We start from the raw sequence: 22151 nt of genomic DNA on the forward strand, positions 1-22151 counted from the left end.
CCCACGGCATCCACACTCCTTGCGTCTGTAACCCTCAGGAGCGCCATAACTGCAGGACACAATCAGATTTTCAAAATTCCTAGAAGAGGTTGCAAAATGGCAGCACAAATGCTAATGGAAAATGCAGAAGGAACAGTTTGTTTATTTTCTTTCTTTCTCTCTGTCTCTGTAGTTCTCTCTCTCTCTCTGGCAAGAGGGTCAGAGCCCGCCAAAGTCAATACAAACATTCAGTTTTGACTCTCAGGGTCATGGACACGGAAAATAACTACGAAGAGAAAAAAGGGAACTGTCCCTTTCCCTAGAACCAAGCATGACTCGGGCTGACAGACAACGCTGTCCCGCTGGATGGGGTCGGATTGGAGGGGACGGGACGACACGCGCCTCCAACCTGAGTGCAGTCACCCAGAGCCGTGGGAGGAAAGGGCAGCATGTGGGGCAACTCCAGCCCCTACTCCTCCCCCCCTCCCCCACCGCCTTCCTCCCTGCCCTCTCCCTAGGTAGAATGGGGCCAGGTAGACATCCAGACACTAAAGAGAGAGGCACGTGGGAAAGGGAGGCCTGAGCTTTCTAACCACAGAAAAGATTCCCGCCCTCCAGGAGTCAAGGAGGGGCCGTGCTGTCTGGAGGTGGGGGGCTGGACAGGATGACCTCGGGTGGGCAGGTCTGATGCTATGAGATCATAGCCTGCACACCCTGTCCCAGTCCTTCTAGGCTACCGCTCCTCCATCTACCCCCCAGGCTGTCCTGGGAGGTTGCCAATTGGGTTGTGGATGAGCACCAGAGCCGGCGACGTCAGTGTTGGTGTTGGTGGTGGCTAATTGGGATGGGGTAGGAGCTTTGGGGTGAAAGGTACAGGCTTCCACTTCATTCCCCTTTCCCGGGGGAGAGCCTGGTGGAGCCGTTCAGTTTCTATGGCACACACCCAGGGTGGGGTTGCCCTGGGTGGATTAAAAAAACAAAACAACAAACAAACAAAAAAATCCCCAAAGACTTCCAGCCAAAATGTCCAGTGCACCCTGTGCTCTGGGAAGCTTGCTCCCTGCCGGTGATGATCCTGGAGAGTCTGAAAGCTTTTTGAGGAGAAAATCCTCAAATCCGGTGTATTTGCCTTTCCTTTGGAGAGACCGTTTGTCCTCATTCGTGGGCCAACCTGAACTTTGTGTCATGCCGGCGCTAGACTGTATACTCGGTGTGGGCATGGAACGTGTCTGCTAATTCTGTTGTAGTGTGCTCTCCCAAGCGCTTAGTACAGTGCTCTGCACATAGTAAGCACTCAATAAATACCACTGATTGATTGATCTACATCTCCGCCCCTGTCCTCTCCCCCTCCCTTCAGGCTCGCATCTCCTCCTGCCTCCGGGACGTCTCCACCTGGATGTCAGCCCGCCACCTAAAACTCAACATGAGCAAGACTGAGCTCCTCATTTTCCCTCCCAAACCCGGTCCGCTCCCAGACTTCTCTATCACCGTGGATGGCACGACCATCCTTCCCGTCCCGCAGGCCCGCAATCTCGGTGTCATCCTTGACTCGTCCCTCTCGTTCACCCCACACATCCTATCCGTTACCAAGACCTGCCGGTTTCACCTCTACAATATCGCCAAGATCCGCCCTTTCCTCTCCACCCAAACGGCTACCTTACTATTACGGGCTCTCGTTATATCCCGGCTAGACTACTGTGTCAGCCTTCTCTCTGACCTCCCTTCCTCCTCTCTCGCCCCGCTCCGGTCTATTCTTCACTCCGCTGCCCGGCTCATCTTCCTGCAGAAACGATCTGGGCATGTCACTCCCCTTCTTAAACAACTCCAGTGGTTGCCTATCGACCTCCGCTCCAAACAAAAACTCCTCACTCTAGGCTTCAAGGCTCTCCATCACCTTGCCCCTTCCTACCTCTCCTCCCTTCTCTCTTTCTACCGCCCACCCCGCACGCTCCGCTCCTCTGCCGCCCACCTCCTCGCCGTCCCTCGGTCTCGCCTATCCCGCCGTCGACCCCCGGGTCACGTCCTCCCGCGGTCCTGGAACGCCCTCCCTCCTCACCTCCGCCAAACTGATTCTCTTTCCCTCTTCAAAACCTTACTTAAAAATCACCTCCTCCAAGAGGCGTTCCCAGACTGAGCTCCTCTTCCCCCTCTACTCCCTCTGCCATCCCCCCTTTACCTCTCCGCAGCTAAAGCCTCACTTTCCCCTTTTCCCTCTGCTCCTCCACCTCTCCCTTCCCATCCCCACAGCACTGTACTCGTCCGCTCAACTGTATATATTTTCGTTACCCTATTTATTTTGTTAATGAATTGTACATCGCCTTGATTCTATTTAGTTGCCATTGTTTTTACGAGATGTTCTTCCCCTTGACGCTGTTTAGTGCCATTGTTCTTGTCTGTCCGTCTCCCCCGATTAGACTGTAAGCCCGTCAAACGGCAGGGACTGTCTCTATCTGTTGCCGACTTGTTCATCCCAAGCGCTTAGTACAGTGCTCTGCACATAGTAAGCGCTCAATAAATACTATTGAATGAATGAATGATTGATGCTGCAGAGTGATCCCTGAGCTTTAGCAGTGCCTGGAAACCTCCGGGGAACTCACCCTAGGGAGTTTGGTAAATTTCCCAGGCTCGGCTGAATATGGCTAATAACGATAACTGTAATGATAATCACAAACAGTACAGTGCTCTGCACAGAGTAAGCACTCGATAAATACCATGGATGATATTTATTAAGCCAAGTACTAGGCTTGCATAGTTGGAGATGCTAAGCAGTGAGCAGATCAATCAGTGAATGGTATCGAGCACTTATGTGCAGAACACTGTACTAAGCACTTGGGAGAGTACTATAGAACAGAGTTGGTAAGTAAGTCCCCTACCCACAACGAGCTCACAGTCTAGAGGCAGATGGCCCGGGGACCCCCCTTATTCCCATCACCCTGGGAAATTCTCTGCCTGAGAATTCCCTAGGGAGCAGGAGAAACCCAACACAGAATGGCAAACGCTCTAAGCTTATACTGCCCTCAATCAGGACTGAACAAACAAGACAAGCAGCGTGGTCTAGTGGAAAGAGTCCAGGCCTGGGAATCAGAGGATCTGGGTTCCAATCCCAGCTCCGCCGCTTGCCTGCTGTGTGACCTTGGGCAAGTCACTTCACTTCTCTGTGCCTTGGTTTCCTCCTCTGTAATAATAATAATAATAATTAATAATTATGGTGTTTGTTAAGCGTTATGTGCCAGGCACTGTATTAAGTGCTGGGGTGGCTACAAGCAAATCAGGTTGGACACGGTCCCTGTCCCGCACAGGGCTCACAGTCTTCACCCCCATTTAACAGATGAGGTAACCGAGGCATAGAGAAGTGAAGAGGCTTTCCCAATGCCACACAGCACACAAGTGGGGGAGCTGGGATTAGAACCCATGACCTTCTGACTCCCAGGCCCCTGCTCTATGGGGATTGAGACTGTGAGTCCTGTATGGGACAGGGACTGTATCCAACCTGATTAGCTTGTGTCTACCCCAGCACTTAGTACAGTGCCTGGCACAAAGTAAGCACTTAGCAAATACCATGAGAGAGAGAGAGAGAGAGAGGGAGAGATCGGAAGAGGGAGCAGGAACACACAATTTCTTCTTCTCCAGGCCAAACCAGGGAGAAATGGACCAGCAGCACCAGATCTCCTTGCCGCGCCTCCCCAACCTCGGCTTTCCCCTCAGAGTGCCTGGGGAGAGGGCAGAGCACAGGGGCAGAGAAAGGATGGACACGCATGCCAGAGCAGAGTAATAAAGGGAAAATACCTGGAACGGCATTTCCCCCTTTCACTAACATAGCAGGATAAACCCTCGAGCCCTGGCTCAAATCCAAAGCCCTGGCCCCCATATGCGGTTATCCTGGGCCGCTGGACTAGAAGAAAGCCCACCTCTGGGATCCGCCCCTTTTTCTCCATCCAATCAGCCTCCACACTGGTCCAATAATAATAATAATTGTGGTATTTGTTAAGCACTTACTATGTGCTAGGCACTGTACTATGGCTGGGGTAGACAGAAGCAAATCGGGTTGAACACAGTCCCTGTGCCACTTAGGGCTCACAGTGAAGTGAAGCGACTTACCCAAAGTCACACAGCTGACAAGCGGCGGAGCTGGGATTAGTACCCATGACTTCTGACACCCAAGCCCGGGCTCCTTCCACTGAGCCACGCTGAAGTGACTTGCCCAGGGTCACATAGCAGACAAGTGGCAGAGCTGGGATTAGAAACCATGACCTTCTGACTCCCAGGCCCGTGCTCTATCCACTGCGCCTTGCTGCTTCTCTCCCTTGTTACAGCTCGGCATCAGTCTACTTACAGATCTCCTGGCCTCCTGTCTCTCCCAGTTCTCCAGCCCATACTTGGCTCTGCTGCCCAGATCATCTTTCTAAAATGGCGTGCTGCCACATCTCCCCCCATCTCTCAAAAACCTTTGAACGCTGCCCATTTCTCTGCACCAAGCAGAAACTCGTGAACACTGGTTTGAAGTCACTCGATCAGCTCTCTCCCTATGTCTCTACTCTCTTCTCCCACTATTCTCCAGCTCGCACTCTTCCTTCCTCTCAAGCCAACCTACTCAGCGTGCCTTCGTGCTCGTCTCTCCCACCTTGCCCACACCCTACCCCTTGCTTGGCACTCCCTCCCCGTTCAAATCTGACAGACCACAGCACTCTCCAGTTTGAGAGCCCTCCTGAAATCCCATCAGCAAGATGCCAATTAATTTCCACTCTCCCTTGGTTACATCCCCCAACTGCCACCTGAGCACTTGTGAACTCACAACCTCCCGCATCTACTAACTCCCAAGCAATTAGCCTCTGTGCTGCACTCAGCAGGTGCTCGATAAACCCAATTTGTGTTTAGGATGGATTGCTCCCACCTGGGCTAGTTTTGGCCCGATGCAATCACTGAGGCTACCTCTGACCAAAAGACTTTGGGGCTCTGTGGGGATGTAGATCTGCTTGCAGAAAGGTTGTCCTTTGTCAAGCAAGTCTAGGAGAAGATGGGTTTGTTGATCAGCGGGAGAACCCCCCCCTTCCCCCCAACAAATTGGGCACAAAATCCCAGGAAAAGAAAAAAAAACCGTCTGTTAACACCCGGGAAAGCCTTTACAGACCAGTCCAGAGACCCCAGGACAGGCCGGTGAGCTGAGAGATGCAGAAGAGGCCAAGAGCTGGGAGTCATCGGGAAGCTGATGACTCAATCACCACTCTGAGATTGAAGAGGGCAGGGAGCCCCTCCCCTTAAGCCTCTGGCCCTGGAGGAAGGCTCAGGACTGCCATCTCCAGTCTACACGGGTGTGAAAGACTGAATAGGAGTCAACAAAGATGGGAATTCAGTTCCTGGGGCTCCTCAGGACCTAAAGGCCCAGGACCGTCTACCATGGGCCAAGATACAAGGTGCTAATGTGCTAATAGAGGTTGAAGGACAAAGGACAGAGTGTGTGAAAATATATTGATGTTATTGCTGCCTGTCTCCTTGTTTTTGTTTTGTCTGTCTCCCCCCTTCTAGACTGTGAGCCCACTGTTGGGTAGGGATTGTCTCTGTTGCCAAATTGTACTTTCCAAGCACTTAATACAGTGCTCTGCACACAGTGAGCACTCAATAAATACGATTGAATGACTGAATGAGTGAAAAGGGGAGATTTTATGTGTGCCAGAGACATTTTTTTCCTGAGCTTTGTCCGGGGGAGATTTTGCTGGAACTGCCTTTAGGAAGAACTCCGCTGGGTATTTGCTAGGGTCTCTCCATCCCTGAAACCTTCTTAACCACAGGGCTCACTAGGTGGCAACTGCCTGTCGAATTCCATTTTGGGGATCGCCACTGGGGTCGGGGAGTCCTTTACGTCTGCCCTGAGGGTCTGGGCCTGTTGACTCCCTAGGTGGAAATTCGGGCAACTTTCAATTTGGGGGGCCTGGGTGAGTTAACCAAGCCCTTGGCATTCGCCACCCCTCCCCCCCCCCCACTCTCACTCTCTCTCTCTCCCTGCTTCTTAGTCACAACTAGTCAGTTCTCCATAACTTTTAGCCACATGAGTCAATGAGATGGGGTGAGAAAGAGTTATTTGGCAGTATGGTCTGGTAGGAAGAGCACAAGCCTGGGAGGCAGAGGTCCTGGAACCCACTTGGCTGCTGTGTGACCTTGGGCAAGTCACTTAACTCCTCTGTCCCTCAGTTTCCTCAATACCTGACACAATTCAGGGGATTCAATACCTGTTCTTACTCCTACTTATCAGTCAATCAATGGTATTTATTAATAATGATGGCATTTAAGCACTTACTATGTGCAAAGCACTGTTCTAAGCCCTGGGGGGGATACAAGGTGATAAGGTTGTCCCACATGAGGCTCACAGTCTTAACCCCCATTTTACAGATAAGGTAACTGAGGCACAGAGAAGTTGAGTGACTTGCCCAAAGTCACACTGCTGACAAGCGGCAGAGCCAGGATTAGAACCCATGACCTTTGACTCCCAAGCCCATGCTCTTGAGTGCTTACTATGTGCAGGGCACTATACCAAGGGCTTGGGAGAATACAACAGAGTTGGTAGATGGGTTCCTGGCCCACAGTGAGCTTACAGTTTAGAGAGGGAGAATGACATTAAAATAAATTGTGGATACCTATATAATTGCTGTGGGGCTGGGGGTGGGGTGAATAATGATAATAATAATTGTGGTATTTGTTAAATGCTTCCCATGTGCCAGATACTGTACTAAGCACTGAGGGGGATACAAGCAAATCGGGTTGGACACAGTTCGTATCCCATATGGGGCTCACAGTCTCAAGCCCCATTTTACAGATGAGGTAACAGGCACAGAGAAGTGAGGTGACTTGCCCAAAGTCACACAGCTGACAAGTGGCAGATCCGGGATTGGAACCCAAGACCTTCTGACTCCGAGGCCCGTACTCTATCCACTATGCTGTGCTGCTTCTCCTACCAAGTGCTTAAAGGGTGCAGAGCCAAGTATATGGGCAATGCAGAAGGATCAGCAAGGTAGGGGAAGTGAAGGCTTAGTTGGGAAAGCCTTCTTGAAGGAAATGTGATTTTAATAAGGCTTTGAGGGTGATCTTAATAAGTGGCAGTCTGTTGGCCTGTCGTATATGAAGCAGGGAAGGAGTTCCGGGCCAGAGGGAGCATGTGAGCAAGGGGTTGCCGGTAAGCTAGATGAGATTGAGGTGGAGGTGAGTAGGTTGGTGTTGGACTTAGACTGTGAGCTCCAATATGGGATAGGGACTGTGTTCGACCTGATTATCTTGTCTCGGACCCAGCGCTTAGGTACAGTGCTTGCAAAAGAGTAAGCACCTAACAAATATTATCGTTATTCTCCTCCCCCACCATCAAGAGAAGATGCAATTTCAAAAGCAGATCAGAAGAGACTCCATCCAGGTTTTCCCTCCAGAATTGAAGAGTTGGCCAAAACACCTGATTGGGGATTAGAATGGGAGGCTGGATTGACTCTGGGAGACCTCTATCAGATAATGGGGTGAGGGCCCCCCACTGGACACCTAACACTCCAGCTGTCAAAACTGGCCTGGCTCTCACAGCTCTAAATGCACCTGTTATCTTCAAGTGCCTACTGTATATTTAACTTCTACTGGGGGTGGGGGGAATGCGTCTTAAATTTCAGGTGCAAAGTGAGTCCATTTAGGACTCTAGCAGTATTTCCACTTCTCCCCCTCTTAATTGACAAGTATTATTTTTCAGCATAACAGGAAGGGGACACAACAATGTACTTGTTCCCTGTGCATTTACTGGTTCAGAGAAGGGTTACCGAATACTCGTCTATTAAAAGGACAATGAGGGCTTTTCATCTCCTTCCTGAAACAACAATGTCCTTAGCCTCATTTCCACTATTAGACAAACTCCAGTTATTATTTTTCATGTGTAGCAACTGTCACACTGCACGGCTAATGTTTATATGTTTGTTCCAGTTGATTAAGAAGCATCATCAGCATTGAAAGCAATAAACCATGCTCACTGCCCCTGGCTTTCGAGGACGGTCCGCATTTTATGCTGACACCGATAGTAAAACCCCGTTAAGGGTCTAGTAGACCAACACAATGGAAAATGGAGAGGCGAAACGGAACAGGCTTCCCGGGGGCGGAGGCAGGCTCCCAGTGGGGCTGGTTGATCCAGACTTCGGTCAGTTGCTGGGGGTTGTCAGAGTCGCTGGGACTCTAGACCAGCTCTTGAAATCTGGCAGAAGCTCAATTCAGCCTGGGGCTCTGGTTTCAGCCCCAAACCCTCCTCTGTTGGCCCGTGCACCAATCGATCAATCAAGCAATGCTATCTGAGGGCTATCTGTGTGCAAAGCACTGAGAAAGTACGCTTGGGAGAGTATACAGTACATAGAAAACGTAGATGTAATCCCTGTCCACAAGGAGCTTACGTCTACAGGGAGCTCAAACCATCAGTGGTATTTATGGAGCGCTTTCTGTGTGCAGAGCACTGTATTAAGCTCTCGGGAGAGTACAAGAGAGCAAGCAGACACAAAGCCAGTCTCAAGAAGACATGTTAAAACTCAAACATACATGGGAACTGAGATATAATCTGAGGGGGCTACGGCAAAGCCGATTGAAATCCTCAGAAAACCCCGAATTCTCATCTACCAGGTGTCACACCTTCCACCCCCACCTAACCTTTAGCTACAGCCAGATGAACTCATTTAATAATGATGATTATGGTATTTGTTAAGCACTTACTATGTGCCAAGCATTTGGCAGCACTGTACTGGAGCTGTGAGCTTCATTTTAGTAAAAGACACCTCGTTGTGGGTAGGGAACATGTCTACCAACTCTGTTGTAAATGTACTCTCCCAAGCGCTTAGTACTGTGCTCTTCACATGGTAAGCGCTCAATAAATATCATTAATTGGTTGACCAAATGAGGCATCATCCCTGCCCCTTTTACTAGAGCCAAATGAACTGATTTATCCTATAATTTTCCTTTGATTTCCCATGCCCATTCTCAGGGGAACCTAGACACAATTCCGGAAGCGGGCAAAGGAGACGCAAGAGTCTCTAGGTATGCCTGAGGCTGGACAGAGGAAAATCAAAGGGGCTGAAGGACAAAGTAGTTCATCTGGCTCTAGCTAAAGGGGCAGGGATGATGCCTTTTCCTAACATGAAGCCCACAGGTCCAGCAAAGTGCTGTGCACCCTGGGACTCGATGGAAACCTGTCGATTCACTAACTGCCTTGAAGGAGATGGCATTCTGGTGCTGAGAGATCAATCTGAGGACAGCCTGGCCCTGCACCGGCGGTTAGAGACTTCCACCACACTCCCCAATCCGAGCCCCAAGCCTTGATCCGAGAGCCGAAATGGATGAGCATCCACAGCTCAGAAAATTCCAGAAACAACAAGAATCTTACTAGAAGGAAACAGTCCAGGCACGACAGCTGGTAATCTAACAGATAACGAGCTACCCAAACAACAACAAAAAGCAAACAGAGAATGAAAGAAAACAGTCAATGTCCACAGGCAGCGGCTCTAGTCTTCCTGATGTCAAGGCCTGGCTAAGTGGGGAGGCCGGATGGGGCCAAACTGGTCCGGGGAGAAACACCAGCTGCGCCATTCGGCCTCCCCGCAGGCCAAGAGGAAGGCGTTCAAGAATATCTGGAAATGCTAGAAAAAAGAGGTGGGAAGCACTACCCGACCCCAGACGCAGTGGACAACACAGAACTGGCTACAGTTGCAAGCCCCTCCTCCTTCCCCCTACAGGTCTAGAACCTTTTGCTTAGAGCCTCCAGAGGGACCACGTTTGAAGAATTCATCAATGGTGTTTACTGAACACTGTACCGAGCACTTGGGAGAGTACAGTATAATGAAGTTGGTAGACACGATCCCTGCCCTCAAGAAATTTACAATCCTAGTTTGGGAGATGGACAGTATGACAACTCAAGAGACTGCCCTGGCTGAAGCCTGGCTCTGGGGTCACTGATCGGGTGGGACCAGGGGAGGGTACTCCTGGAGGGTGGTGGGGAAATGCCCAGAAGACATTGGGTTGGGCTAAGGTGACTGGCAGGGAAAGTCCGACTTCAGCAGGAAAGGCCCAAATCCAAACAAGCTGCAGCGCTGGAACCCAAGACCTACTCACCACTCGGTCCCCAACCCTCTGGTCGCTTCTGCGACAGACCGTGTGCCCTGGGGCAGTCAGTAAACACAATCTCTGTGCCCTGGGGCAGTCAGTAAACACAATCTCTGCCCCGAGGAGCTGACAGCCTGCTGTGTGCAGAGCACTGGACTAAGCCTTGGGAGACTACAATAGAGTTAGCAGAAGTGATCTCTGCTGTCAAGAAGTTTACAACCTATAGGGGAAAGAGGAGAGGCCAGAAAATAAAACATGAGTAGGGGAAGTAACCGAGTTTAAAGATATGTACATAAATGCTATGGCAGGGGGAGTGAGTATCCAAGTGCTTAGGTGATGCAGAGGTGCTGAAATGGCAGGAGTTGCAAGGAAGAGAGGGTGGGGAGATGAGAGATGAATCAGGGAAGGCCTCCAAGAGGAGAGATGATTTCAGAAGGGACTTGAAGATGGGGACAGCAGATCCCATCCCATCCCAGAACACTAACTAACCCTGCCTTAGCAGCCTTGCCAGTCCTAGTTCTCTGGCTCATTGAATCCAAAGATGAGTGTTTGGATTACTAGATTACTCATTTTAGCCAGGTGAGTGTCCAAAAGTACTTGTTCTGCAGGCAGTGCTTTCAAGGTATTGATTGTGGTTCCCTGACTAAGCCCTTGTTTCCCCTTTTCGTCCTCCCCTCTGGGTCGACTATGAACTTGGTTGTGTACCCCTGAAGCACTTTGATACTCACCCCAGCCCCTCAGCATTTATGTATGTATCCTTACCTCTACTATCTCCCCAATCTGTAATTTATTTTAATGTCTGTCTCCCCCTGTAGATGATAAACTCCTTGTGGGCAGGGATCACATCTACCAACTGTGCCGTACTGTTCTCTCCCAACCACTTAGTGCAGTGCTCCTGCGCACAGTATGCGCTCAATAAATGCCGTTGATTGACTGGCTCACAATATGCCGCGGGGGCTGGTACAAGACACGGTGCCTGACTTCTCGAAGCTTGATTCTGAGCGATTAGAGGGAATGTGTTTAGAGCATGGCGTAGTGGATAGCGCAACGGCCTGGGAGTCGGAAGGTCATGGGTTCTAATCCTGGCTCCACCACTTGTCTGCTGTGTGACCTTGGGCAAGTCACTTCACTTCTCTGGGCCTCAGTTACCTCATTTGTAAAATGGAGCTTGAGACTGTAAACCCCACATGGGACAAGGACTGTGTCCAACCTGATTTGCTTGTATGTCCAACCTGATTTGCTTGTATCCATGCCAGTGCTTAATATAGTGTCTGGCACATAGTAAGCACTTAACAAATGCCACAGTTACAATTGTTATTACTTTTCCAAGTGCTCAGTACAGAGCTCTGCACATAATAAGCACTCAATATGTAATACTGATTGACTGAGGGCCACTCCTTGCCCTTGCATGACTAGCACTCCTGTTCCCCACACGGCTCCCTACTCACAGCCCGCCGGGAGGGGTGAAGGAAAGAGTACAGGGGTCTCCTGAACAACAATAATAATAACTGTGATATTTGTTAAGCGCTTACTATGTGTCAAGCACAGTCCTAAATTCTGGAGTAGATACAAGGTATTAAGGTCGGACACAGTCCCTGCCTCAACCAGGGTTTACAGTCTAAGTATGAGGGAGAACAGGTATTGAATCCCCCATTTTACAGATGAGAAACTGCATGGCCTAGTAGATAGAGCACGGGCCTGGGAGTCAGAGGACCTGGGTTCTAATCCCAGCTCCACCACTTGTCTGTTGTGTGTCCTTGGGCAAGTCACTTAACTTCCCTGAGCCTCAGTTACCTCATCTGTAAAATGGGGATTAAGACCGTGAGCCCCATGTGGGACATGGACTGTGTCCAACCTTGTATCTATCCCAGCGCTTAGTACAGTGCCTGGTCCATAGTAAACACTTAACAAACAACATAGAAAAAAATGAGGAAACTGGAGCACCGAGAAGCTAAGTGACACACCCAGGGTCACACAGCAGGCAAGTAGCAGAGCCAGAATTAGAACCCAGGTCCTCTGACACCCAGACCCTTGCTCTTTCCACTAGGCCACAATGAAGAGGCTCAGAACCACTCCTCAATTTGTCCCATCTGCATGAGGGGGCCATTCCAGGCCTGAATCCCTCAGAGAGAGATGAGCTGTCCAAGGAGGGAAGGGTCATTCCCCAATCAGAAAATCGCTGCCATGCAGAGGTTTTTGTGACTTCACTGGAAGAGGGAAAGGGGTTGGAAAGTTTGGCCCTCTTCCCCCACCCTGCTTCTTCTTGTAATTCACTTCACTGAGCAGAGGCCATCGCCCTTCTATTTTATTAGCCTGGAGGCCACCGGACTTCGAGTAGCCACTGCAAGGAGATGGCTGTGCTCTGAGACAGAGGCAAAAAACCAAGGGCCTGGAGGTGTTTGATGATGATTTCATCAACTTCACTAGTTACCTTCCAACTAGCACTATAACATCCTGATTACAGAATTGCATAACAAGTTGAGAGGCTTTTAAATATCAAATAGCTGAATGCAAATAACTAACAACAGGATGTGATATTGGCTTCTAAGTCTCAGGCCGTCTGAATAGCAGATATTTCTTGCCGAACAAATTGCAGGCAAGGGGGGTGTGGAATGAGGGGAGGCCAGACTGAAGACTTGTTTTCTTTCCCCCAGTCTTCAAAACATATTTTTTAAATTAGGTGGTAAGAAAACTGGATAATTTCTGTGGCACCATTATAGTTTCCTTCAAGATATGATTTATACGTTTGGCTCGTATTTTAAATGAAATGGTTATTGAGATGAATAGCTGTACTGAACGGTGCAAAATGGTTTCCATTATGAAGCTTCTTATTTTCAGTTTCCTTTAAAAACTTTCTGACAAATTCCCCCTTCACGGTGGAAACTTTCCACATTTGGTCTTTTTCCTGAAGGCTATTTCTTTGGGGGGCCCTGAGAGGAAGAAGGGGAATTTGAAGGAAACCAGTTTGGCTCTTTATAGTCATGAGAATATGGACATACACTATATGTACACATTTCCTATTGTTAGAAGAGATGTTTTTGAAACAACTGAAATCATTTAAATGCAACTGTGCTGGTGCCTTAAACCAGATACATCACTAATCCCCATGCAGTCTGGCTGGGCAAAATTTAATACAACTCAACCATTTCTTTAAAAAAAACAGTAGCACATTTGTCAACTGCACACTGAGCCTGGGCATTTGAAGATGCTTACACTTAATTATGTTCATTCCATGTTGCTCGTTTGTCTCTGTGGATATGACGAATGGGCTCGCAGACTTGAAAAAGTGGTTCATGGAGAGGAGCTGGTGAGACTTTCTGTTCATCCCATGGGTTGTACCTGTCTGACTCTCAGTCAGTCAACCCCCCCCAGGAAAGGATAAGTCACCCCGCTATTTTCCTTCTTTCCTTTCCTCCTTTCTTTCTCTCTCTCTCTCTCCCTCCCTCCCTCCTCCCCCTCTCTGTGCAATCCATTGGATCAGAAATCTCAATAACATTTGATTAGAAATATGTAACCAGATAGAGAGTTATTATCCTCACTTGACAGAATTGCCTAACAGAATGGGAATTTGAAGTAGCGTGGCCTAATGGAAAGAGCACAGGCCCGGGAGTCAGAGGACCTGGGTTCTAATCCCAGCTCTGCCACTTGTCTGCTCTGTGACCTTGGGCAAGTCATTTTACTTCTCTGTGCCTCAGTTTCCTCATCTGTAAAATGGGGATTCAATAGCTATTCTCCTTCCCCCTTAGACAGGAACTGTGTCCGACCTGCCTTGTATCTACCCCAGTGCTTAGTACAGTGCTGGGCCCATAGTAAGCACTTAACAAATACCATTACTGTTATTACTTTATTGCTGTTATTATTTTTTCCACTCTGATTCTGTTTGTCCTTTGAGGGGAGCAGGCCTACACAGGACACACGTTCCACTGGCCCCTTCCCCCAGCCCCGCCGATCGATCGCCGCTTACATTCCCTGGACACCTGACATGGGCTCTAGAGCAGGACAGTTTAGAACGTATCTAAGGATGCAACCGCCAAGCTGAGACACGATGCAATCTCCTAACAGAATGGGAATTTCAAGAAGTGTGGACTAGTGGAGAGAGCACAGAACTGGGAAGTCAGGAGACCCGATTTGATTCCCAGCTCTGACAAAGGCCTATTGTGTGACAAGTCACTTAACTTTTCTGGGCCTCAGTTTCCTCATCTGTAAAATGGGGGAAAGAGAGTTTATGAGCCCCATGTGGAACAGGGACTATGTCCAATCTCAAAACCTGGTACCCACCTGTGCTCTTAGCCCATAGTAAGCATTTAAGGAATGTGATAATTATTCATTATTGTCATTAGTTCCTCAGGACACCTTCCTAGGAGCACCCCCGTCCCAGGAAAGGAAGGTATTTTGCCGAGGGTTACTGAGTTAAAAAAATCATCCTCTCCGTCCCAGGAAATAATCACATTTCATCCGTTGTCTGTGCCACGGACCCAGCCCTTCAGCGCAAATACTGCCCGCCAGACCTGATGTCTCCGGCTTGGAAATGCTCCTTCAGAGCACACCTGGAGTTCATCAATGAGACTGGATTATCCAACCTCTTCATCTGGCTTCCCGGAACAACTGATCCAAATGTCAATCAATGAACGTGATCCCAGAACCATGAAATTCTTAATGGATACTCAATACCTTGGGCATGCTCTCTTGGAAGGGTCGCCCTCTGTTCCGCGGAAATTTCAGAGCTCTCATATCCAGTTCCCATAAAACACAGCGACAATATCAATCAATCTTCGAATTCGTCCAGTTCCCAGGAGAATGTGAAAGAGACACCCAGAAACTAAAGTCTCACATCTGGCAGGCCAGACCATCCCCACTCCCCACCCCGGGACTTTCTCCTTCCAGAGTCAATCCACCACTGAGGTGAGGACATCTTACATCATCTCTACTCTCCGGGCCGGATGCTACAAGCCAGGCGCTTTTGACGCCTCTCTTCTCCGGGACCTGAGCAGCAGGAAAAGAAGAAAAAGAGATGGCATTTGTTGAGCGCTTACTAATGTGTCGAGCACGGTTCTAAGCGCTGGAGGGGGTAGATACAAGATAATCAGGTTGTCCCACGTGGGGCTCACAGTCTTAGTCCCCATTTTACAGATGAGGTAACTGAAGCCCAGAGAAGTTAAATGACTTGCCCAAAGTCACAGCTGACAAGTTACAGAGCCAGGATTAGAACCCATACCTCTGACTCCCAAGCCCGGGCTCTTTCCACAGAGCCACGCAGGAGCTGCTGTACCATGACTGTTTGGATCATAAACTGTGACAGCCTGTTTGGGTTGGGCTACATTCGGCCTGTACCCACCCCCCAGCTCTCCCACCATGCCCCAGGTGGCAGCAATGTTTGGGCTTTTGTTGCTCCAATAATCCACCACACTAACTGGGACTAGGCCAGAGCTTCTTATAAAGACAGAAATACAAAAACGGGAACTTGACCTAAAGTCTAGAGCAGGGAACCCAACAGGTGGGCACAGATCATTCATTCATTCATTCACTCATTCATTCAATCGTATTTACTGAGCGCTTACTGTGTGCACAGCACTGTACTAAGCGCTTGGGAAGTACAATTCAGCAACAAATAGAGACAATCCCTGCCCTCAACAGGCTCACAGTCTAGAAGGGGGGAGACAGGCACCAAAACAAGTAAATAGACATTCTCCTGCCTTCAGGACCTTTCTACTTGGATGTCCCACAGACACCTCAAATTTAACATGTCCAGAAGAGAACTCCTCATCTTCACAGCCCCCAGCCTAGCCCTCCACTGCCAGAGTTGCAGATTTCTTAAATGGCGATCTTTTGAAGTCTGCCGGGGCAAAAGGAAGGAACAAAAACTAAAATAATTGTGGTATTTGTTAAGCACTTACTATGTGCAAAGCACTGTTCTAAGCGCTGGGGGATACAAGGTGATCAGGTTGTCCCACGTGAGGCTCACAGTTTTAATCCTCATTTGACAGATGAGGTAACTGAGGCACAGAGAAGTTAAGTGACTTGCCCAAGGTCACACAGCTGACTCGCGGCAGAGCCAGGATTAGAACCCATGACCTCTGGCTCCCAAGCCTGCACTCTTTCCACTGAGCCACACTGCTACTCAAGGAGGGCCTGGGAGAGAAACACTGGATGTTAGGTGGAGACTCTGGGCATTCTTTGGGAATTCCATCACAATGCCCGAGAACAGGAATGCCCTCAAGTTTGACACCTGAGGAAAGCCCATCTCCTGTGAAAGCCCATCTCCTGTGAAAGCCCTGGCTGGCTGGGCAGGAGTACAGCCTGGGCTGAGGTGGGTTGGGGGTGGGGCGGGTGGCAGGAGAAGGGGTGCCTTGCGCTCCAGCTCTGTACTGGTTGCTACAAGTCCCTGCTCCTTTTTGCCTCAGCTTCTTCATCTGTATGGACACATCCCTGCCTGAGCCGTCCTCCAATTCCCTGGCGAGGTTTGAAGATTCACAAGGGAGTCAATAAGGAGGGTATTGACCCATTTTAGGAGAATGGTAACTAGAGGCATCATTCATTTCCAATCAATTTAGTCCTCTGATCCCAGACACACTTGCAGACCTGCAAGTAAGATTTGTGCTCTCTCCATGAAATCTCCATATTGATTGTGCACACACAAATGTTTACTTTGAAAATAAAAGAGCAGTGACCTCCACAGAACACAAACATCCTCCTCAAGTTTGCATAAAACCTTTGCAATTGCCTCAGGAAATTGGTCCTGGAGCCAACGAGCTCATCCAGGAGACACAGTGCATAGTGAGGTTGCACAAACCCTGGCTCTATTTTCTCAGCCACCGGTCTCTGCCCAAAAAGAAATGACTGAATTATATAAAGCAAACCAAAGACTACAGATAAGGTGGGCTCCGGGCTTCCAGCAGCCTGCCTTCCAAGTCCTTAATCACGTCTGCCATTAGCTAGACATTGCTGAATGTATTAAATGCAAGAGCCTTGAGTAAATGGGGGGGGGGTCTCTCTATCTCTCACTCCCTCTCTCTTTTAACAATATTTGTTAATCACTTACGATGTGCCAGGCACTGTACTCAGTTACTAAGTCCTGGGTAGACACACGCTAATCAGGTTGGACACAGTCCTCGTCACATCGTCACACATGGGGCTCACGGTCTTAATCCCCATTTTTCGGATGAGGTAACTGAGGCACAAAGAAGTGAAGCGAATTGTCCAAGGTCACACAGCAAGCAATTGGCAGAGCCGGTATTCGAACCCAGGTCCTCTGCCTCCCAGGCCCGTGCTTTTTCCACTAGAATATTTTTTCATGAATCAATGCACTGCATGTCACTCCTTGGTGCCCCTCCCAGAATTCCTCTACGTGCCCCTCATTTCTCCACAGGTCTCCCACAGAGCTGTCTCACACAGTCTGGAAGACCCATTTTCACGAATCCTATTTTCCCTCCTGGAGCGCCTCCCAGCCTTCACCAGAGGTGGCTCTGAGGTGCTTGGTTTCTCACTCTTCACCCACCCCCACGTTCCTGTTCCCGTCCTGTTCAGAGCTGCCTTTCTGAGCCCCCTCACAAAGCGTGTCTCTCGGCGCGGAGGCCATGAAATCACCACTTGAAGACTGGCAGGTACTGACATGCTCGGCTCAATTAGAGTTTATTTTTTCTTCTTGACATGGCAATTGTGAAGCCATTATTTCTTCAGAGATTCAATTGACTGCACACACTGGTAATACTGGTCTAACAGCAGGGTTTTCCCTCCAGCTGAATTTGGACAAACCCAGGGGATCCGCCCCTCCCCTTCCCCCAAAACACAACAGGAACCCTAGAAAGAATTGAAAGAGGGTATGAAAGACAGCCGCCATTATGGAGTTGACGCTAGGGCATTTTACGCACCCGGTAAGGGTGACCGTTGCTGAAGCTACCTAGGTAATTTTCTACTACAACTCAGCCCGCATGTTTTGCTCTTCCAACGTCAACGTAGTCACTGTAACTCGATCTCATTTATCCCATCGTTGACCCCTTGCCCATGTCCTCCCTTTAGCCTGGAACTCCCTCCCCCTCATATCCGACACACCGCCACTCTCCCTACCCCCGAAGTCTTATTAAAATCACATCTTCTCCAAGAGGCCTTCCCCAGCGAAGCTCTCTCATCTCCCCTACTCCCTCTCCCTTGCACTTCACCTTTGCACCTGGATCTGTAATAATAATAATTGTGGTATTTGTTAAGCGCTAACTGTGTGCCAAGCACTGTACTGAGCGCTGGGGTGGAGACAAGCAAATCGGGTTGGACAAAGTCGCTGCCCCATATATGGGGCTCACAGTCTCAATCCCCATTGCACAGATGAGGTAACTGAGGCAAACTGAAGTGAAGTGACTTGCCCAAGATCACAAAGCAGACAAGTGGTGGAATCTGGATTAGAACCCATACCCTTCTGACTCCCAGGCCCATGCTCTATCCACTATGCCATGCTGCTTCTCGGCCATGCTGTACCCTTTAAGCACTTGATATTCACCCTACCCTCAGCCCCCCAGCACTTATATACATAGCCGGATTCGGAAGCAGCATAGCCTAGGGGAAAGAGCATAGGCCTGGGAGTCAGAGGACCTGGGTTCTAAACCCGGCACTGCCAATTGCTTGCTGTGTGACCTTGGGCAAGTCACTTCACTTCTCTGTGCCTCAGTTTCCTCAACTATGAAATGGGGATTAAATCCTACTCCCTCCTACTTAGACTGAGAGCCCCAAGTTGAACAGTACTGTCTCCAACCTGAGAAACATGTATCTACCCCAGCGCTTAGAACAGCGTTTGATGCATAGTAAGCTCTTAACAAATACCATAAAAAAGCCATAATTTATATTAATGTCTGTCTCCCCCTCTAGATTGTAAGCTCTTGTTGGGTAGGGAATGTGTCTACCAACCCTCTTGTCATTGTACTCTCTCAAGGGCTTAGTACAGTGCTCTGCACATGGTAAGTGCTCCATAAATAGCACCAATTGATTGATTATAGGAGGTGTTTGGGAAACAGGAAGTGAGGGATCCAACTCAACATAGCCTGAAAAAATGTCTTCCTTCCTTAATAAGGAACACGGGCTCCCTGTTACCCTAATTCTCACCATTCTTAAACACGGAGATGGTGTCTGATCAATGTCCACCTAATACCCACTACAATAGGAATTTCAGGTCAGTGATCCGTTTTTCATTCTCCCAGCAACCCAGTGAGGTAGGGAAAAGCAGGTATTATTTTCCCCATTTTTCAGATGTGTAAACTGCGGCACAGAGAAGTGAAGTGCCCTACCCAAGGTCACACAGCAGACACGTGACAGAGTCGGGATTAGAACCCAGGTCCTCTGGCTCTCTGGCCTGGGGTCTTTCCACTAGCCCAGACTGCTAGTATCCTTTCAACCAGACTATGCCTCCCCAGACTACTATTACTACTACTGCTATTATTATTATTGCTAATAATAATAATGGTAACAATAATAATAATGTTGGTATTTGTTAAGCACTTACTATGTGCCGAGCACTGTTCTAAGTGCTGGGGGAGATACAGGGTAATTAGGTTGTCCCACGTGAGGCTCACAGTTGATCCCCATTTTACAGATGAGGTAACTGAGGCACAGAGAAGTGAAGTGACTTGCCTACAGTCACCCAGCTGACAGGTGGCAGAGCCAGGATTCGAACCCATGAGCTCTGACTCCCAAGACCGGGCTCTTGCCACTGAGCCACACTGCTTCTCTAATAATAATAACAATAATAGTTGTGCTTTTTAAAATGGGCTAGATGCAATGTAATCAGAACAGATGCAGTCCATGTCCCAAATGGGGTTTACCGTCTAAGGGGAGAGAGGACTGGTACCATATCCTTATTTTGCAGATGAGGAAACTGAGGCACAGAACAGTTAAGTGACTTGCCCAAGGTCACACAGCAGGGAAGAGGCAGGCCTGGGATTAGAACCCACATCTCCTGACTCCCAGTATTCCTTAACCATTTCTTTCTATGAACTGTGGGTTGGGTTGGCTTCCAATCTTGCTTCTAAGATAGGCTACTGGACCCTCCAGGTACCACGTTTCTGGTTCCCAAAGGAAGCAGCGTCATCTAGTGGAAAGGGCCCAGGTCTGGGAGTCAGGGGACCTGGGTTCTAATCCCAATTCACCCTGGCCTGCTGTGACCTTGGGCAAGTCACTTAACTTCCAGGTACTTCAGTGTCCTCCTCTGTAAAATGGGGATTTGCTACCTGTTTTTCTTCCCCTTTAGACTGTGAGCCCTGTCTGACCTGATTATCTTATATCTGCCCCAGCATTTAGTACAGTGCTTGGCACATAGTAGGAACTTGACAAGTACTGCAATTATTATTTTGATGAATTTCTCAACTCCCTAGTTATTTCCAAGGATCACAGGAATCTTCACAAAAGAATGCTAATCCAAATAGGACTTCAGTCCTCAGCATTATAATCGGAGGAGATGATTCTCACAAGAATGAGGCACAAAAATAGCTACATGACCTAGTAACGAATCTTTTAGTACCCATTCAAAGCACAATGAAAAGAAGAGGGGAGCCAGCCATAGCTCCAGCTGGGTGTACTATTGTAAGGTTTCTTGGATTCTTATCCACCATGTCAAAAGGCTGTGTACCCAAACATAAATTCATCTGGGATCACTATTTTCCCAAATACACCCCCTTAGAAGTGTCCCCAAACCCACTCCCCATACAGGAGGCTAATCATAGCTCTTCCAGCCGATTAATCTTTGCCACTCTGAATGTGGAAAGGGGGAGCTGTAAGAGCCATATGTCCAGAAAGGACCTCAAGAGGTTTAACGAGTTCATTTCCCCACCCCTGAGCATGACTCACTCAAACCACACCAAAAAGAGACTTCACAACCTTCTCCCATTGCCTACTTCTGAGTCAAAAAGTTCTTCCTAAAATCCAACCTTGATTGATAGTCAATCAATGGCATTTATGGAACACTTACTGTGTGCACAGCACTCTACTAAACACTTGGGAGAATACAATATAACAGAGTTGGTAGACACGTTCCCTGTCTATGACAAGCTAACTTTAAATCCCTTCTGCTAGCAATCAAACAATCAGTCAATATTTATTGAGTGCTTACTGTGTGCAGAACACTTGCACTAAGCACTTGGGAGAGTACAATAGAGTCGGTCAACATGATTGCTGCCCTCAAGGATCTTCCAGTTCAGGGTGGGGAGACAGATATTAGAATCAACGACAGCGAGGGGAAGAAGCTCTCTCGTGGTCAAGTTTCAGAGGAGTAGCCAGTTGCTAAATGCCATCTATACACTATCTTTTTTTAATGGTATTTGTTAAGTGCTTGCTATGTGCTAAGCACTGCTCTAAACGCTGGGGTAGATAGAAGCTAATCGGGTTAGACCCAATCCATGTCCCCCATGGGAGTCACAATCTAATTACTGAATCCCCATTTTACAGTTGAGGAAACTGAAGCACAGAGAAGCTAAGCAACTTGCCCAAGGTCACACAGCAGGAGAGTGGCCATGGAGTCTTCTGACTCCTCGGTCTGTGCTCTTTCCACTAGGCCATGCTGCTTCTCAACTGCTTCCCTACCTGTCCCAAGATTTCACTACAATGATTCGGTCCTTGCAAGAACCTGTATTTTCCAGTACTACATTACCCCACTCTTCGGTCTTTCACCACAGGGCCTCTTTCCCACTGCTTTCTCCATTTCATGGCTTTCTCCTGGACCTGTTCCAATTCTCCCAGTTGCACCTCTCTGCTGCCTATCGAGTTTGCTCCACTTCCTCTGCGGAGGGAGGTGTTCGGGGCCCTCCCTTGGCAGGCTCTTGCGAACTGGGAATGGCTTATTAGTCCAAGGGTCAACTTCAGAGCATGGGCCACTGAAGAAGAGCTAAAATGGAGCCGGAGGGGGGAAGAAGTTGCACACATTCATAGACCAGGTCTGAATTATATCGTTTTCAGAAAACACTAGCACTAACAATGGACAGTCATGCTTACCCTTCCAGATGGAGCAAGCGCCCCAAGCTAAAATGAAGGGCCTCATTTAAATGAGCATTTGCATTTGTACTTTCCAAGGGCTCAGTACAGTGCTCTGCACACAGTAAGCGCTC

The 22151-nt window shown here is 48.8% G+C and overlaps 1 protein-coding gene across 3 annotated transcripts in view; it reads right to left on the reverse strand.

Moving 5' to 3' along the window:
* ATG7 (autophagy related 7) overlaps positions 1 to 22151 on the reverse strand; it is a 269588-nt gene that overhangs the window by 6905 nt on the left and 240532 nt on the right. For 2 of the 3 annotated variants that reach the window (XM_029050795.2, XM_029050793.2), the window contains one exon: positions 14992 to 15057. The exons of the other annotated variant lie outside the window; for it this stretch is intronic. In XM_029050795.2, the coding sequence (XP_028906628.1) occupies positions 14992 to 15057 (66 nt within the window). The remainder of the gene's footprint in view (positions 1 to 14991; positions 15058 to 22151) is intronic. 3 annotated transcript variants of the gene reach the window in all.

The sequence above is a fragment of the Ornithorhynchus anatinus genome, chromosome X1 (assembly GCF_004115215.2).
Source record: "Ornithorhynchus anatinus isolate Pmale09 chromosome X1, mOrnAna1.pri.v4, whole genome shotgun sequence".
NCBI lineage: Eukaryota > Metazoa > Chordata > Mammalia > Monotremata > Ornithorhynchidae > Ornithorhynchus > Ornithorhynchus anatinus.